This window comes from Phalaenopsis equestris, unplaced genomic scaffold, assembly GCF_001263595.1.
Source record: "Phalaenopsis equestris unplaced genomic scaffold, ASM126359v1 Scaffold000002, whole genome shotgun sequence".
Taxonomy (NCBI): domain Eukaryota; kingdom Viridiplantae; phylum Streptophyta; class Magnoliopsida; order Asparagales; family Orchidaceae; genus Phalaenopsis; species Phalaenopsis equestris.
This window is the reverse complement of record NW_018164444.1, coordinates 36,099,104-36,118,803: the sequence shown is the minus strand read 5'-3', so window position 1 is coordinate 36,118,803 and position 19,700 is coordinate 36,099,104. Positions and strand designations below refer to the sequence as shown.

Here is a 19,700-nt window from a genome sequence, read left to right as displayed (position 1 = left end):
GTTTTATAAATAATTAATTATAATTGATTAATTAATGTTATATTACTACTGAATGATCAATTAGTTTGGCAAAATGTTTATTAATGATTAATTAGTTCAAGATTATTTAGTATAATATGATAATAATAATTAAATTTACTAGTTATAACATTAATTTGCAATATTTAGTTTATAGTTCAATTAATAGATTTAGATTTGAAAATAAGCTGTGAAATGGTTTCAGAGTATCTAACAGAACTTAAGACAAGGACATATCAATGAAATTACAAGATTTAAACCTCTGACAATTCACTAATCTGAAATTATAGAATTTATCTAATCCCATTTAAAGGTTACACCCTATTACACTTCAGTTAAATACTGCTTGCAGTCCAACAGCCCGATTGGCAAATGCTCGTCGTCCAGCTGCCACGCCCTCACGTCTCATTTCTGTTCCTCAGCCCTGCATCTCATGAACTCAAAATCCCTCTTCGTTGAGATATTGCCTCACCCTAGCCATGGAATATGGCGGTTCTCTCAGTATGGATGTGTTGGCAGGTGTTTCTTCTCTCTTCTCTTCAGGATCTGAATCCAGCAAGCAATGGGTGCTGTTCGAGTCCGGCTTATCCAAGCGCGAACCGTGCGATGTGCTTGAGGAGAATGAGTGGACTCGTTCTAAGATGGCCGCAGAAAGCAGCAAGGAAGTACCTTGCTTCCTTAGATCCTCCTGCTCTCACTCTCTCTTTCCTGATGGAGAGAAGATGTTAAGTTTTTCTTCCAGGAAATCAGATGCCGCGGCGCTCAACACTGATCGGGACTTACAGTTCTACCACCATCCATCAGTTTCATTTTCTTCATCAGCTCTCCCTTACCTCAGGAGCGCAGGTACATCAAGTTAATAAAGTTTAATAACTCTGCTGGGCTTTAGGTATTTTTTTCGCCTTCGGTTTCGGCTTGTGGAGGTGTGAAGTGGTTGAAGGACTTGATTATTTTAGCGGTTTGCTCAATTCTAATATTGATTTGTTGGATGGTCCTTTCATGGTGGCGTTTGATATTTTGTTCTGGGTTCTTGAAAAAAAGAAGGATTGTCATTTATCCTCTTTTTGCATCTTGGATCGCCTTGATTTTAAAGTTCGCGTTTTTGTGAAGGTTGGGTGCCTCCTTTTCTTATTGTTATTATTAAAAATACATGTGTAAATCTTTCTAACAAAAAATAATGAAAGTGAAAAAAAAAAAAAGATTTTGATAAGCAGAAAAGCTTCTAAAGTTGAATAGAGAGTGGACCTATTTTTGAAAAAAAAAACCTTTTGAAGGCTTGGGATGATTACTATAGGACAAAGCGGCGAACTCGTTCCATATATATGTAGCTTGATCAAAGGTTCAAAAGTTGCAGGAGATGATTTTGTCTTTTCCAGCTCTCATTCCAATTCTATGTCGCTTCTAATTTTATTTTTTTGCTCCGTGTAGAAGAATCTCCCCTTCAGTATCCCTTTTTTTGTGTTGTGCTCATATTTAATTGCTTTATATTATTCAGAAATGGGACTTGGAAGCTCGAATTTTGACATGCTCGGAATTGTAGCTGGGATGAGAGGACCCTTCACTCCTTCTCAGTGGGTGGAACTGGAGCACCAAATTTTGATTTACCAGTATATTGATGCAAAAGTTCCAATACCGTCAAGTTTGTTGATCCCAATCAGAAGAAGCCTCAATCTATCTGTGTTTCCCATTTATTCCGCCGTCTCTTGTAAGAGATCATCAAGCTCATGTAAGCCTCTGCTAACTCGAGTTATGAGCAGGAGACTACAAGCCAGCTTTTATTTGTTTTGTATGCCCGCGCATCTATTGAAGTTTTTCTTCCTAGTTTGTTGTAAACACGTTTTTTTCTCTCTCTCTTTTATTTTGTTGGTGCATTTATATCCAGACCACACAATTCTTATGAATTCACATGTCTAATACCAAAATTTTTATATTTACATTCATAACATCTCTTAGTGGTTCCCATGATATTGTATATTGAGTGGTGAGAAGTATCAGTTGGATATTTTTCATTCTTTTGCTGCTGTTCATCATGTGAAATTTTTGCAGCGGCATGGGGAACTTTTCATCCGGGTTTCTCTGGAAGTTCTGATCCGGAGCCTGGTAGATGCCATCGAACTGATGGCAAGAAATGGCGGTGTTCTAGGGATGCAATTGCTGATCAGAAGTACTGCGAGCGGCATCTTAATCGTGTCCGTCATCGTTCAAGAAAGCATGTGGAAGCTCACAATGGCCGTGCCACAAAAGCAGCAATTCCAGCTGTCACCTCCACACAATCAGCCTCAGCTGCTTCCGGGGACAATTCTTCTAACAACCTCACCATTGCACAACAGCACAGAACAAGCTTCCAGCCAAGCATGACAAAGCAATCGCCGGTGCAATGTAACAGGTAATCTGTGGCCTTTTCATTACAAACTTTATAAGAAATATCCCCTCTTTGCAGGCAATGAAATATATTGCTGTTAGCTCATTGCTTTGATTTTATTTGATTAAAGGTCATTTCATTGCAGTAACAAATAATATAATAGCCACATGGTCTTACCGCTGTAGTGCTGAAAGAGCATTTTTTAATCTTTGGGTCACTGATGTGCTAATTATTTATAGTAGAATTTATACGAATTATTATTATTATTCTATTATTGCTATTATATTTTCTCAGTATTACGGATATTTTTTCTGCATTTTTCTCTTCTTTTGTCTATGAAGCCCCGTATATATACCTGTACGAAGAAAGATGCTCAATTTTCTCGTTTTCAATGTGGTATCATAGCCATGGCGAAGAATCATCTCGATTTAAATATCTTAATTCTGATGCCGGCACCTCTCAAAATTTCAGTCTCCTTGGCTTGCTCTCACAATTTACGTAGGGATTTTATTTTTGCCTTCTATGACACAGATCTAGTTGCCAACTCAATGCATTTGATTCTCTTCCGTACTGGTTGTGCACTACTCTTCAAACGGCATATTCTAGTCTAGAAAATCTTCAATTTCTTTATCTTGGTTCACTGCTACAATTCATTTTGACAGCTTCTATGTCATCTTGAAGTTGTGGAGGAGTGCTATGATATTTAAATCGTAACATGTGCTAAATAGTTATTTCTAAAATTTGCACTATTTATTATTTTTATGTTTCTTATTATCAAGAATGGTTGTCTTTATTATTCTTTATTTTTATTCTGGCTTTCACGAAAATCATTTATTGAAGATCTTGTCATTTCAAATTTCTCTCCTGTAACAAGCCAAACGAGAATAGCAATGAGCAATATTTTCATTAGTTATGTTCTTTAATTTTCTGTAGCTAAAGATAGTTTTATTGCAATTGTAAATTATATGTTGGCCGGCTTGCCTTAAAAATTTAGTGTTAAAATGAAGATATTTTTTCTATGTATAGGTTTTACAGTATCAGGCTCTTTTTAGCAAGCGTGATCTGAATTCTGAATCAAGTAAAAGAGGACAAGCCTAAATCAAGCTTGTCAAATTAGATGCAACTTTTAGTTTTGCTACTGCTTTCATGAAATTTAGTATAATCCTTTTTTCAATATATTCCTCATTCTTGATTTGACTCAAGCTTGTTGAAAGGTTTCATTTCTTATTTTTATGACCATTTATGATTAAAACTGTTTTTTAATAGTCATTAGGCATGCCCCTAGGATTGGTTTCTGACCATATTTAAATTGGATTACTTTTGAAATTCCCACGTAAATTATGCCTAAATGGCTCACTTTTTAAGAAAGGAATCGTTAAATGGTATTTAAAACAACAAATAGGCATTTATGTTGATTCTTCAGGGCCTATAGGGTTCTTTTTACTGACTTTGAGGATTAAAATGGTTTTTCTAATGGGAATAACTCCACTTTTGTATGAAAACTTGAGAAAGATATGATTTTTAACCTTGAAAACAATTGATCTATACTTGGGGTTAAAATATCTTCTTAAATGCTCTTGAATTAATCATACTCATTCTTGAATCTCATGGATCTTTTTGGTAGCTCGATTAACTTGTTTAGGTTCTCAGAATTTTCTCTCGTTAACTCTAAATCAATGGGAAGGAGATCTGCACATTCGGTCATAGAATATTATAAGGTGTCACGTTATGATTTGCTTGAAAACTGTTATTGTAGTTGAACTTTACGATTGGAGTATAATCCTCCAAGTAATATCCAAAATCAGGAATAGAAGCTCTCAGTGAATCTTCAAATGTCTAACCAATATGCCTAGACCTTCCGAGGAAGAAAAACAATATTGAATTCTGACCTCATGTCCAAATTTTCGTACACTTTTTTATATGAGTTAGAATAAATATTTCATCTCGATCATACACAATAAACATTAGAATTCCAAGAAGTTGAACATATTATCTATGTAGATATTTGTTAGTATCTTCACTGGATAAGTTTGTTTAATTGGTAGAAGTGAGCGGCCTTGGTAAGTTTTTCGGTCACTGTTCAAATTGCATCATGACCTTGTTTTGATCAGGCAAGCCAATTTTAACATTCATTGTAATCTCTTCTCACTTTCGTCTAAAATAGGAAGCGGTTGCAATAGACCGTCAGTTCTCTAATATTTAGCTTTTGATCATTTGACAAGTCATATACTTGGCTTAGGAATTTATCTCGCCATTTTTTATATTAGGCTACAAAACAACTTGGTACATTTTAGTACTCTCTGGAATAATATAATATGGAGTGATGTGAGGTTCGTGCAGTATCTTTTATTGAAGTTCTACTTGATTAGGAGTACATAGCTAATCTTTAAATCTCAATGTGCCGGCTTGATCCATAGATGATTTAGTTTTCAAGTTGTTTTAAACTTGCTCTCTAATTTGCATTTATTTGACGTCTTTCATCCGAGCTGAGTAAATTTCATCTACTATTATCGATTGATTAGTCATGTGATATGTGATGGAATTGTCTATAGAGGTACTTTTTCAATTAGAATTCGCTTCATCTCAAATATTAGTAATCACTTCTAAGTAATCATCTATGCTACATATGTTGAAGATTCCTTGATCAAAACGTTTATGACTGCATTAGCTTTACTCAAGTGGTATTGAATATTTAAATTATAGTATTTCATGAACTCGAGTCAACTCAACTATTTCAGTTCATTTTTTTTGGTAAGTAAAAAGTTAATTCAAAATCTTATATCAGTGAAAATTTATAATGAATGCTACAAAGTTGATGTCTTTAGACTTTTCAATGTGAGATGAACTACCTCTTTATCACATTATAATCTGAAACAACTGAAATTTTGATATGGATCAATGCTATATTTTTAAAACCCATCTATGCCAGAAGAAATGGTAAGGTTATGAGTAGATATAAGCAATTATTGAGCTTATGAAAACTTTATTATAGCCATCAAATTATAAAGTTTAATGGACTTCTGAGCCAATATAGTTATAGGAGTAGTGCTTCTGGAGAAAAGTTTGACAAATCTTCTATATTAGTTGGTTAAGCCAGAAAAAAATTGCTGTAACAATTGGCCAATTCATCACTGCCTTGACCATAATAGGGTCGAATTCCTTACTAGTAATATATCCAAAGGGAGAATTTCACATAGAGCTTGATCTCTCGATGCATTTTCAAGGTTATTTTGAGATGTTGGACATGCTCCTATCACTCTTAAGATTAGATCAAAATATTATCAATGAATATGACAACAAAATGGTCTACATGAGATTCGAAGATTTTATTCATATGATTTGTTAAGATAGTTGGGGCATTATTTAATCCAAATGACATTACTAAAAAGCCATAATGACCATGTTAGGATTGGAAAATAATCTTGGGCAAATTGTCATTTATAATATCCAATTATTGATTTTCAGATCAGAGGACAATTTTAGAAAACACTGAACTACCTTATAGTTGGTCAAATAAATAACCTATACATGGTAGATGTTATTTATTTTCCAGGATCATCTTATTCAACTCTCTCTAGTTGATGCATAATCTCATGTTTCTATCTTGATTCATTACAAACATAATTGGTGCTCCTCAAGTTTAAATTCTATGTCTCCTTTGCCTAGTAATTCTTGTGATTAAACTTTGAGCTCCTAAAGTTTTATTGTCATCAAAGGATGCGATGTCTTGAAAATTATGTTTGTGCTTGGAACTAGATTCGGTAAACTCAATTCAAAATTTGATGGTAAACCAAACAAATCTTCAAGAAGCACATAAGCAAAATCTTGAATTATGGGTACATTTCTAAACTAGCATTATGTTTGCCAGTATTCACTAAGTGATTAATATAACTAATACACTCATGGGGGATCATCATAAGGACTTCAAGTACCGAAATTAGACTATATATTGTCTCTTCAACACTATTAAAAATAAAAGTTACTATATACTAGATATGCAGAAGTTTAATCTTCTCTTGTAATAGTCTATAATAAAGTGCAAGTCAATAGTCATTATATGCCTAATATCACATCAAACATAGCTAGTAAAAATAATATAAATGGTGTGCGTGTGTGTGTTTATTGTGTGTGCTAGTAAAAATAATAATGAGCTTTGTTTTAGTTGGGCACATGAGGGTGGCTAGGGGCTCGTATAATGGCCTCTGGTCATTCTTTTATAATATATGTATGTATGTATGTATGTATGTATATAATACATAATACATATTTTAATAAGCTTTTAATGAACTGAAAATTAATGAATGAAGCTTAATTTGTGCTAGTCTCATTTAAAGAATCAAGCCTAAGTATTGTATTTATGTTCGGTTCATTTGTTAATGAATGAGCCAAACACGAGTTGTCTGAACACATTGTTCACAAATATTACGTTCGATGGACGCTCCAATGGAACCTATATATCACAGTTAGTTTTTTAGTTTACTAATATACAATAATCAAAGAGAATTCTCGTTATTTTATTTATTCATGCAGACTGCCAACAAAAAAAGAAATTACAAGTGAAGGAGTTCAAAGTTCAGGAGGCCTTCCCATGCTGCCTAATTTAAGCCCAAAATCTAGAGGTACCCTGCTCCCTATATTGAAGCAGCAGAAACCCTATGAAGGAACGTCAGCTCCAGCAGATTTTGGTTTAATTTGCACTGATCCCGCTGTTAATCTTCAAGGAACCTCCCACTCAGAGAGCATCAGTTTTGCTGTGCCTGATTCTGAAATCAACGATCTTCCTTCAAGTTCCCATTACCTTGTACACTTCTTTGATGACTTGCCTAACAATCCATCGGAGTGCTCAACATTGGCCTGGTCTGATGTTGATGAGATGCAATCAGATAGAACCCAGCTCTCTATTTCAATCCCAATGCCCTTATCAGACAAGTCATCCTCTTCCTCACCAAACCATGTCAAACAACCAATTTCTCCACTTAGACATTCCTGTGATTTCAATACCTTGGGTGATAGCAGCCAAAGATACCCAAATTGGGTGCCAATTTCTTGGGAACCTTCCATTGGTGGCCCTCTTGGGGAGGTCTTAACCAACAAAAGCACCACCGCTAAAGATCTTAGTGGAAATTTAATTTCATCCTCCTCAATGAGCCTCCTCCTGATAGATGGTTGGAGCTCAAATCCAATGGTGGATTCATCACCAACAGCTGTGTTGCAGAAGACTAGCTTTGGCTCATTATCCAGTAGCGGAGGGAGTAGCCCAAGGGCAGAGATTGAAAAAGATGGAAGAAATGAAACATGACAGACGGTACTGAATATCGTCCAAAGCAATGTTGGTGGCATTTTACTTTTGAATTTGTGAAGAGTTCACATTGATGGCATTTAATTTTAATGTAGATGTTCTAAACATTTTATATTTTACTGAAATGCATGTTTTCTATCCTTTCAGCACATAGTTTATGTTGAGATTTGTATCCATTTGAGGTCCTATTGGCAAATAAAATTTTATTTTAAAATAGTTGTAATGCTATATATGAGCCCAAGTCATTAATGAATATAATCAGTTTTTGATCAATTTATTTCTTTTTGACAGAGCAAATCCCTAACTGGCTCTCCCTCCACTAGACAACCGTTGCTCCCTCTTTCAGGTAGTAGCTCCGCCACCCCAGTCTCCAGCTTTGCCGCTCCCATCTCCAACAGGCCGCCAACTTCGTCGCTCCCATCTCCATCAAACTGCTAGCTACGCCATCCCGTTGCTCCCTTCTTTTCAGACCACCGCACCCTTCGTCCCTCACCCAGCTACCTTTCCTCTTTTTTAGCCTCGCCTCTCTTTCTTTTGACCTCGCCATCCCGAGAAATGGGTTGATATGAGGAGGATCTCGCCCTTGATGATGAGATAGATCAAAATTAGGGCAAGAAGAGGAAGGAATCCCGAGGAATGGGTTGCTATGAGGAGGATCTCATCCTTGATGATGAGATAGATCAATATGTTGTCAAGAAGAGGATGGAAGTCGAGTGTGATCTAAACTTGAATCATTGTGATTGAGGATGTCAGAAGACATATATTGTGCGATAGGCAAATGATTGAAGCTTCTGGGGAAGATCGATTCTGAGATTCTAGAGGTATTGATCGAGCTCATACATGGATCTAGCGTCTTGACAGGAGTCACCATCAGCACGTACTTCGATGCGGTTGAAGCTAGATCTCCCTCATGTGGACTTGAAACTTGATGGACCGACTACATATCTGAGTTGGTCGTGTTGGATCAAGCTGTTCTAGTAGGGAGGAGACTAGCGGAATATCAGGCTACAGACGGGCCAAAGAGTGACAATGCTGAGGGGATGAGTGAAGGACCACACACATCTTTCTTTACATTTAGTTACCATGCTCAATGGTTATATCGATTGCTTCTTCATTAGATGTCATTCGAAAGGTGAGGGATAACTGGACAAAGCTGAAGAGGATCTCTGTTTGGATTGAGGTGGTGTTATTGGGTGATCGATCGATTCAGGTGTACTTCATAAATCTGGAGTTACTGTGGACATACATTGATATCTTCTCATCGATGTCGAGTTGTGGTGATCCGGGGTAGGAATGGGGAGATCTCTGCACAGACGAGGACTGTGCAGTTTCTGGCCCATATGAACATGGTCTCTGATCAGAGGAGATGAGTCCTTCTAGCCCAAACGAAGATACCTTCACTAGATGAGGCTATCGCTGAGATGATATAGGAGAAGATTCGCATGAGGCTACGTTCTGAGCCCAGTTGACTTCCAAGTACATGATCGGTTTTGCCTGCCCCGAGCTAAGGTATAAAAGGTGTTTAGGGGGAGACTCGCAGGTGCTATAACTGTGCTGAAGTAGGCCATTTAAGCAAGGCTCATCATAGGCCACCTAAGGAGAGAGACAGGTGAACGTGGACAATTTGGAGGTTGTGGTGGTAGAAGAGGCGGAAGAGGGGGCTACTGGGAAAATTTAATGATAGCATGGAAAGAGAGAGGGACATGTGTGGTATTTATTAATGAGTATCATGAATTTCTGGCGATGTTGAAAAAGAAGCATAAAATAACAGGTGATGAGATTGAGGATGCTTCCACCTCGTAGTCATCAAGGGGTAAAATTGCTACTTATGCTCACTCTTAAAAACGTACTTACTATACACATATCCTATGTTCCTCGAACAACGATAGATTTCTTGGCAAATTTCTCTAAACCGGTGGAAGCTAAAAAGGATAAATAGATTGCTTTTCTTTTCTAAATTTTGTCGTTTATGATATATTTTCTAGGTTGAATAACCCGGGGAACTAAGCAAAGTTAACTTCGCTCAGGGAACTAACATTCCTATAAATGAAATAACATGGCGATGATGATCATTATTGTTTGATGGAAAGAAAAAATCCCCTTCGGGCAAGCCGAGGCACCTCTCTTTCCACAAATCTAAGCCCTCCAGCTAAGAACAAGCAAAATAACTGAACCTGCCTCGTAGTGACAAACTCCACGATGGTTACGACGACAATCATCCAGGGGACCACCTCCCATAGATAAGGGAACCTAACCTTGGAAGTCTATCTTAGCGACTAGGGCCCACAAAATTGAAAAGTAATGAACGATGTTCCAACACCCTAGAGATGATTTGCCACGACATAGTGATAAGCTACGCAAGAGGTATATGAAGATCACCTTTGTATTCACATCAGTCGTGACACACGCCACCCGATCAGATATAAAACAGTCTACTGGATGCCAAACATCGTCTGGTCCACCCTTGAGATGATGTGTCGCCCAACAACGACAAGCTATGTGAGGGATATACAACGATTATCTTTGGCGCTTGAGATGATTTGCCACTAGATAGTGATAAGCTCTGCAAAGCGTATACGGTGATCATCATTGGCCCTTGGATGATTCACCACCCGACAACGACAAGCTCCACTAGGGGTACACAACAATCATCCTTAGCTTTAGAAATGGTTTTCCAGACAAAAAGTGACAAGCTCCATGATGGGCAATATGGTGATCGTCCTTGTAGTCTAGCTAATTAAATCTAAAGGAGGTTGCAACCCTCCTCAATTAGCTCACCAAGTGATTTCATCATTGAGAATTAATAGCCGATCAGCTAGGGAAAACACAACCACAAGAAAACAAGAGGTACAAAGTAAAAAACAATAGATTCCTTCATTGAGGTAATGAAAAAAAAAAGAAAATTATTCATTTATAGGAAGTTCTTTCAGTTACGAAAAATTTTTCTTCATTTACACTTCTATAAGACTTACATCACATCAAAAAAAATTTCCCGAGAACATTTCAGGGTTGAAAATTGGAAGACTCTATGACGTCCTCAGCATCCTTCTCATCAGCCTCCTCCACTCCCTCTACATCGCCAACCCTTCCACTTACATCGGGATTTGAAAGAAGTGTAGCAAACTCTTCCATCTCCAGCCATTTAGGGTCGACCAATTTTTGTTTCACAAATCTTTTGATAATAATGGTAGTACAGACTTTTATCTAACGAGAAAGGCCCTCCACATGTTCCGCTCGAGTTATTATTGAGGACAGTTTCTCTTTCAGCTCTTGGTTCTCAGTAAGGAGAGCAACCATATGAGTCTCATGCTTTTGAACCTCCGACTTCCTCTCATCCATGGATAACTTTAACCTCTCCTCAACCATAACAACCCTTTGTTTCAGATTTTGGTTCCTTGAGGTTGACTTTTTGACTTATTCCTTAACTCTATCAAAGAGATTGCTTAGAAGTGTGAAGCCTCCCAAGAAAAAGTGTGGTATCGATTAGTCGTATGAAACATATTTCGCCTACCAATCGATTACAACACTTTCTCAAAAGCGGAGGACCAAAACATCTCCACCAAGGTACACATATAATCCCCATTCAAGGAAGTATTGGGAAACCACTCCGTCTCCTTGTCAATAAGAGTGTAGTGGCTGTTCATCCACACACCAGCTCGTCGCTCATGCAAAAAAGAACAATTTGGTGAAGACCCTTTCCTCTTATTTGAGGGAGAGGAAGAGAGGGAAAACCTCTATCGGGGGTGAGAGCCTTTCCTTCCATACGATGGATATCCCCTGCTCCCAATGTGTCTTCTCTATGCTTTCCTGGGAATCTGTTCCAACTAAAATGGGGTGGGAGGCTTGGCTAGATTCCCCTCATTCTTGCAGGCCTATAAAGGAAGTCCCACCGGGGGTCACATTTTGTAAACTAACCGCTGGCTCCCCCACCAAATTGCCAGAAGCCAAGATACTGGGAGTCGGGAGAGGTTCCTCCTCACTCCTCTCTAAAAAACTTGCATATAACACCATAATTTATTCCTTAAATCTAGAACACGACAATCTAGCAAAAAAACTTGAAGATGTTGCTCACCTTCGGCATCCCCTTTGGCTGATCCAAGCGAACCAGAGCCTTTTGCCTCTTTCGAGTTGGGAAGGGACGCCCTTCCCTTGTGGTTTCTTAAGGATAACCTGCTCTACAACAACCTTCTCCCGAGCCACCTCGCAGTTGTCGGAGGCAACCTACAACCCCTCGGTCATGTTGTTATCACCATCCGATCGGATCATGCGAGCAAAAACCTTGGTATCAAGGTATTGGAATAGAGAGAGCCATTGACCCTCAATCAACAATCCTTGAGCTCAGAGATGTCCCGACAAAACTCTTACCATCTTCATGCCGCACTCCATTTTAAGGGTGTGAATCCCTCAACCACTCGTGTAGGAAACAATCAGGAACATAATCTTCTAAACCTTTGTTTTGTTCTTGAGGCCCAACAACTAAACCTTATAACTCGCAACAAATTGGATGTAGCCATCCCAACCAATCCTAAACGAGAAGAAGGGATTGAATAACTCGATTGTCTATGAAATCTTCATGCTCCATCAAAAAACGATGAATGTCATAATTGTGGCCATAGAATTTGAAAGATTGTTTGCTAGAATGATATTGTATCGATTGAAACTTGACTGCCTCTTTACATAGTGGCAACCGAAGACCCTGTTTAAATTGGTCTTTGTAGAAAACCAATTCTACGCTAAACTGTTTCGTAGTTTGCTCGTGAATGCCAACTAGTGTAAGCTGGATTGAAGGGCTAAGGACATGGAGAACTTGGATCTTCTTTACCTGTACCGTAGATAGAACAGAAATTTTTGCGACAGGATCATGCCAAAGGTCTCCTGCGAAAACTTTCTTGTCATCTGGTAGGATGAAAGAGAAGAGGAGATGAAAGATTTTGGAGACAGAAAAGAGAAAAGACAATTAGGGGATAATGAAGCGTCTATTTATGCATAAAAGGAATATGAAGGACCACTCACATGACATTATGATGTGATGTGAAAAATCAAGAAAATACACGAGGTAAAAAAATTAATTGTGATTGAAAATAAAATTTTGTTTATTCACTTTCAAATGCATATTGCATAAAACCCCTCGAAAAACTTTTCTGAGAGGAAGAACCTCACTAGGCAGTTGTTAATGGCTTCACCTAAGAAAACGCTCTCAATGAAGTGGTCTCTCATACAAGAACTCACCCCCTAGCCTAAAACACTCAGCTCGTTTGATCCCTGCTTGAACAGAGGGGTTCCCCTAATGGCCATCAGTTTTGAATAGAGGCATGCCATCTCCTCCCGAACGACATTCATCTCCCTCCAAAAATTTTAAAACTCCTCATGCAAGGTAGCAATCTCCTCTTACATTTGGTCCATTCTTCGCATGACTCAAGCGTGCCCCATAGCCTAGGTAGAGCGTTCCTTCATCTCTGCGAGATGATGTACAAAAGAATCAGATGACACTCAGAGTCCCTTGGTCTCCTCCTCTCTAGCCATACTAGGGGTATCTTTGCACTCCGACCCTTGTCCTTCGTTGCAGGGCTGACCACTTTTGGCCAACCTTTGGTCCATGACAGTAACATCCTCCACAGGATCAATGCCAAGATTTGATGAAAGAGAATCGATCGTCAGGATTTCTATGGTTGCATCAAAAAGCATCGTGAATAGAGAAATTATATACTAATTAGTTAAAATCTGGTACCAATAATTTTATTTCATTCAATTGTGGTGATAGAGGTTGCGCCCTCACCATTTTTTCCCTGTCCTCCGGCCGGAAGGGGAGGTTCATCTCCTGGTGACTTGGGTAGGATGTTGCCCTCAACCATCTATTTGACCTTGACAACCTGAGTGTTTGATGGCTCGAAGATAGGTTTAGCAGGCACATTCAACGTATCTACCAGATCATCGGCTGTAACCATAGGCCCCACTGAAGGGTCGACTGACCAACCCTTGGTTTGTTGACAAAGTTTCCTCTGCTCTGAATCAACAATAGAGTTAGAGGACTCTACCCGAACCTCTTGGTCATTGACTTGGGATTTTTTTACTACTCTCTTATTGCTTGTTTTCCCTGCAGGTGTTCCTATACCGTCTTTCTCTTCACTTCCACCTTTAGGGCGTTGGCTTGCTTGTTGTCAAGAGCCCTGAGAAGCGCATCCATAACAGCACTAGAGGCTTCTTCGCCAGACATCGTGATAGGCTCAAGTAGAAGGAAAACCAGTGCAAGGGGAAGGGAGAGGAGAGGCGCACACAACCGCTACTCTCTCATGGCTTATTTACAACAACCTATGCACGAAAATCCAGGAAAGTCATTTATTAAGCAATTATGTGGTCATAAATTGGATTCATAATTTTTATTTTTGTATTAGGAAAAAATTAATTTATTCTTATGCGCAACATGGCTTTCAAAAAAGTAAGAAAACCAGAAAACTAAATATGTGTACAAAAATACATTGACACAAACCTTGAGAAGATCCAACGATTAAGTCAAATGACGATGAACGGAGGAATATGCCAACCAGTCGACAACTCTAGAGCAAGAAGAGCCCTTTAAAGTCAAACCCAAGGATCGAGCCACTAAAAGGCTAACGCTCGGCGTAAGGCTAACCCGTCAAACCAATTCGTGACAATCGACTACTAGCCTATGAGGCAGATCAAGGGAATATGATCGGTTGCACACCCCTCGATCAATGAGACCCACACCAATCAGATAAACTCACTTGTCATTTAATATATCTGACACATGTAATGTACTAAAAGAACCCCCTAAGAGACTAAAGATTAGAGGGCAAACTTATAATTCTAAACCCATACCCTTATGTCGATAAATGGGGGTCAACTTTTGAATAAAGGTTATGTGTTTTTATTGTTCATAACTTTCTTTCTCTCTCTTCTTTCTTTGTGACGCTCTATTCATTCAGTGTGCTTCTTGGGCATTTTCGGATTCAACAGTTTCACTTTGCTTCCTTACTTTTTTTGTTGAAAAAGCTTCCACCTAAATTGATTTGAAAGTTTTCATTTTGATGCAGCTAAAACAAACAACATCTTTAGTTTCCGAAGGGTAAATCTGACTTTGGAAGAAGCCCAAAACCCTTTTTTTAGTTTTCTAATTAAGTTTGCGGTCTCACTCCATCTATTCATTTGCTTGTGATAATGGGATGATTAACTTGTGATGGAGCCTCAACATACTAGTTGAAGAGAATCACATTAGAATAAGAAAGCAAAGAGTGTAGATACTAATTTTTGGTACAAGTATATTCTTATTGAAAAACTCAAGGAAGTCAGTCTAGGTTTTACGTGAAACTCATGCTGGCTATCTGTTTCCACAAATCTTATTTCATAATTAAATACTTTATTTGTATAAAACACAAGATCAGGTACAACAAAATTCTATTGTTTGCTTATGAATTAGTTCTTTCATGGGGCATCTTCATCAATAGTGCCTCACTGACTTTGTTCTCCAACGCAACAGATTTGTTGTCCGTTGAAAGCTTAGTGCTTTTCAGATTCTTTCTACTTCATATATAAATACATATTCAAACTTCAAATATTCACCCTTCATTTTAGGATAAGGAAAATTGAAAACATGTAGTTTATTTTTCTTAAAAGATAGAAGAAGAAAAAGAAGAAGAAGATGGACTAATTAATTTTTAGCAACTAATGATTTAACTGACAAGAGTGTTTATGGCTAGATGCCATAGTCCCGAGCCAACAGAAGCAGAAGAACTTTTTAGGGCAAAGTGGCCGGGCAACATTACAAAATTCAAAGAAGGTCAAAAAATATTTCAATTACAGCATTTTCATCAGAAACAGACAATAGACTTGATCGCTACCTTTTTGAAACAAGGAAACAATAACAACGACACCATGATCACCCATTTGTTTATTTTCTTATATGCTATGGAGCCATGAACATGACACTACCAACACCATCATGTCCGCATCAACTCATTTACTGTTTCCACCTCAAGCGGTTTTGCATGTAATTAGTTCTCACATGCCCGGTTTCACCCACCTACCTACTTGAGAAAAAATTGGTATGCAAATGTCTTGAGATTTCATTTAACCTTCTCCTTCTGAGATTAATAGTCTCTTTTAGGCTTTTTTTTTGCCATAGAAAATATTTTTGTTTCATGAAAAAATAGCAAAAGAAATGAAAGAGCTTACATTTGGCTTTATTTAGTATCAATTTAGAACAAACATATCTAAAACAACCTCTTCCCTGAGGTCATCAAATATGGCAGCCTCTATGAGAAGTCCAACTACTCTGACTTGAGGGCGTTTGAATTGGTTCCACTCCAATTTTGAGAAATCTGAAGCCCATTTGTTAATATCTCCCTTATGCCACTCCAATGGCTGGATGAGCTCATTCATGGATGCCTTTTCGATCATCTGATCAACTGAGCTCGAGATACCATCAATGCTTCGTATCCTCTCTCTTGCTTGCAGTCTAACACCGTCAAGTGCATGCCTGATCCTGATGCGTCTGTTGTTGAACATATTTGTTTTCTCAGCATACTTAGGAGGCTTTGAATTATCATGAACTACTTGAAACATTATGTAGGCCCTGTTCAGCACTGAATCCATTATTGGTTTTGATCTGCACTCATTTGTAACTGTTTGCAACAAACATTATAGTATAATTAAATAAAAAATGATGTTTTTTGTGACTTGATCGATGAGATTACTGATTTTATAAAAAGTACACACACGGAAAAATATTACGTAAAGAAAAATAATTGATTTTCGTACTGTGATTATGAAACGAAAAAGTTTCAGCAGAGTGCAGCTCTACAGCAGGCATAGGGATAAGCTGGTGCTTTGATTTTTTTGAGAGACAGCTGGAGAAACTCGATCTTCTATGCTCTCTGGTAGCAGTGTCGCTATAAATAAACTTAGCCAATGTTTGCTTGAGGAAAAGAGCAACTGTAACTCCATGGCTGCTCAGTCTAATCCCAAGTCTTTTGCAAAAATTCAGAGGCCAACAGAAAGGCTTGGACTGAGATGTTATCAACCTCCTTGAGCATCAATTCTCTATGAGGTAGATTTCAGGTAGAAAAGGCTCCTGCTGCTTCTCAAGTAGCTCAGCCAGGCTTCTTCCTTCACGTGGAGAAGGATTCCAAGAAAATGAAGATGGCATTTCTCCTTGCAGTAATGAAGCCTTATTTCTGTTCAAGAGATATGAAGGGAGAGTTGAAAAGGAGAAGTTTGGGGGTGAGAAGTCAGGGCTGTTCAAATGTTGAGCTTCTTGTCCTTGTCTTCTTCTAAAACAAGTGCCCGCATTAAATGAAAGCAACAACACATTTAATCAACATAATATTTAATAAAATTTACAAAAAAGGTCATATTAAACTTATAATAATCTATTATGTAATGAGACAATGTACACTTAAAGCTACTATTCCTCTTAAAATAAGGATTCATCGTCTGCACTATGTACTTTTGTCAGCATGATTGGTGAATTCTTTTTTTTTTAAGAAGGAGAATTTGTTTAGAATTTCTAAAGAATAGAGGCATTTGCTCGTGATAAAGTGCATCCTCACAATCTAGTCTGCAACAATAACCCTCAAAGTTCCATCAAATCATCAGGTGAAAAAACAGTCTCATTGTCCAATCTTCCTCCTAAAGATGGAACACTTTTTCTAATTGACCGGGTCTACGAACTGGAACTAGGGCATAATTCACATGTTCGGAGGAATTTTACCTTCTGATTGACCTAGGTGGAATTCTTTAGAGCAAGAAGCATTTAGGTGGGACCCCTCAAATTTGTCATTGTATAGTCACCTTTACATGGATGATGGACAGTGTGATTGGTTGTCAATACTCGGAATTGAATGGATTTGGTGTTGGAATTTGATGGGATTTCTGTGATTAATTACTTTCACTTAATTTAAATCCTTTTGAGTGCGTAATTGAGGAAGAAATCTCTCCTTTTCTAGTGCATGATTATAGATGCTGTTTCAAGTTCTTCCAACAGAAAGTCTCTCCTCTTCAAGTACATGATTATAGATGCTCTTTCAAGTTCCAGCAGATTTGTTGTAATATACCCTATGACAAGCTCTCCAAAAATCTATTTTGTACTTTATTTCATTTAGAGGTGTTAACATACGTAACCACCCATTTATCTAACATTTAAATTTCACTTTTTGGATTCATATCACCCAATTTAATTTTAAAAAGGTGAATAGATATTTCCATGGATAAAAATATGTCATGTATATAAAAATTAAAGTTCAGGTGTTAGATATATAAAGACATAAGAATTCATGAGTTAACCTTTTTGTATTTTACAGCAGCTTTCTTTCTCTGTGCTAGACTTTTATGCTCTTTCATGAACCACCTGCTTCTTATGCTTGCTTTTCTCATATTGTCCGCCAATTTACATGACTAAGAGCCTAGTGCCCCTAGTCTCCATTATCCCCTGAAGCGGGGGTTAGCCACATGCCTCTCTATGCTCTCATTGCTCCATTGGCTGTATCACACTATGCTCTTGTTGCTCTGGCAACCCCTACATTTTGCATAAATCTTTATATTTCATAATATTTTGAAAATTTGTCATTCCAAAATTAAAAAATCTATAAATTAATCAATCATATTTTATAATTGATTATTCATAACTTTTCTATATTTTTCTATTATTTATTGCTGTTTTTTTGTGGTAGAGTGATTATTTATCCATCTTAGTGTTTTATAAAGATTTGAGTTCAGTATTGCAATAATGTTAATGGGCGCACCACAACTATAAAGTTTACTCATCTCGATTAATATTGGTTGGTATTAAATTAAGTTAAACATCCATTAATGACTAGATCTCTATCAAATCTTGAAAATAAATGGATACTCAAAATTCCCAAACCACATTGATCAACTTCCCTTATGTATTTTAAATTTATTACTTCTCATATAAAATTTAGTTGACAATCAATTAGTTGATTGTTATTCTAACTTTCTAACAATCCACCTATTTGAATCTTGTAATAAATTTAGTTTGTTCTTTTTATAAAAGGCAAAATCAAATAAAATCCACTCAAGCACCTAGAAATGTAAAAAAATAATCGTAATTGATAAATCTTACCGAACTCTTACAAGCTTCTATCTATAACCATCAACCAAACTCTTATAAACTTATTACTTGCCATCCTAAACCTAATATCAACATTATGATGCATACTCTATCAACCTAATAAATTCAAAGCCACCTTTAAGCACTATATATGAAAACGGTTTCATTGTATTGAAGTATGACACCAATAGAAGCAAAAAAGAACAAAAGTGGGACGGTGAGAGAGAGGGAGATTGAAGCTTAAGCTTTCAATTTCAGAAAAGAAAAGTTCTTGTAAACGTGAAGATAAGAGAGAGAAAAAAGCTCCTATGTTTGAGAAGGGAAGATAGTAATAATAGTGAATGTGAGGGATAAATGTGTGCGAAACACAAATCGTGCATTACTTGCAAATTTATAAGTCATGAAACATACAAGGTGATATGCAAGCTAACACACGAAGGTAGGAAGTGCAAGTGCAAACCATTCGTGATGTGATGCTAAATGGTATGAGGATGTTGAGAAGCAAATGGGGAGTAATGTCTATTGGGAGGCATGAGTACTCGTCGCATACATATGAGGGTATGTGCTCCGAAATCCACGACAAGGGTGAAAGTGATGAATGCGCTAATGCAAAGTCAACCAATCAATACTGATGCACACACAAAACACATGTTGTGCAAATGAAGTTGGTTGTTTGGCCTGTTGGATTGATCATGGTGGTCAACCCGGGATAATGTAGCCAACGGGCTCAGTTGGGCTAATGTGATTGACCAAATCAAAGTGAATGGTCGACTGGATAGGGGAGGCCAGTCATACCAAAGTGGTTGGTTGATCGGGCTGGGACAACCGATCGAGGCAAAGTGTAATGTTGACTGGGCCAGGGTGGCTGGACGAAGCAAGGTGTAATGCCGACCGGGTCAAAGTGACTGAACATGGGAAGGTGTGATGAAGACTGG

At 37.7% G+C, this 19,700-nt stretch overlaps 2 protein-coding genes across 2 annotated transcripts; one reads left to right on the top strand and one right to left on the bottom strand.

Annotated features, from left to right (window-relative positions):
- Positions 1-378: 378 nt before the first annotated feature.
- LOC110036299 (growth-regulating factor 6-like) lies at positions 379-7,825 on the top strand. Its single transcript, XM_020740708.1, has 4 exons — positions 379-864; positions 1,514-1,744; positions 2,065-2,404; positions 6,911-7,825. Exons 1-4 carry the CDS (start codon positions 498-500, stop codon positions 7,677-7,679), a joined length of 1,707 nt encoding a protein of 568 aa, XP_020596367.1. The 5' UTR covers positions 379-497; the 3' UTR covers positions 7,680-7,825.
- A 7,999-nt stretch (positions 7,826-15,824) lies between these two features.
- Positions 15,825-16,731, bottom strand: LOC110030525. Its single transcript, XM_020733305.1, has 2 exons — positions 16,455-16,731; positions 15,825-16,318 (listed from the first exon to the last, which is right to left on the bottom strand). The coding sequence occupies exons 1-2, from the start codon at positions 16,504-16,506 to the stop codon at positions 15,888-15,890; spliced, it is 483 nt and encodes a 160-aa protein (XP_020588964.1). The 5' UTR covers positions 16,507-16,731; the 3' UTR covers positions 15,825-15,887.
- Positions 16,732-19,700: the final 2,969 nt, after the last annotated feature.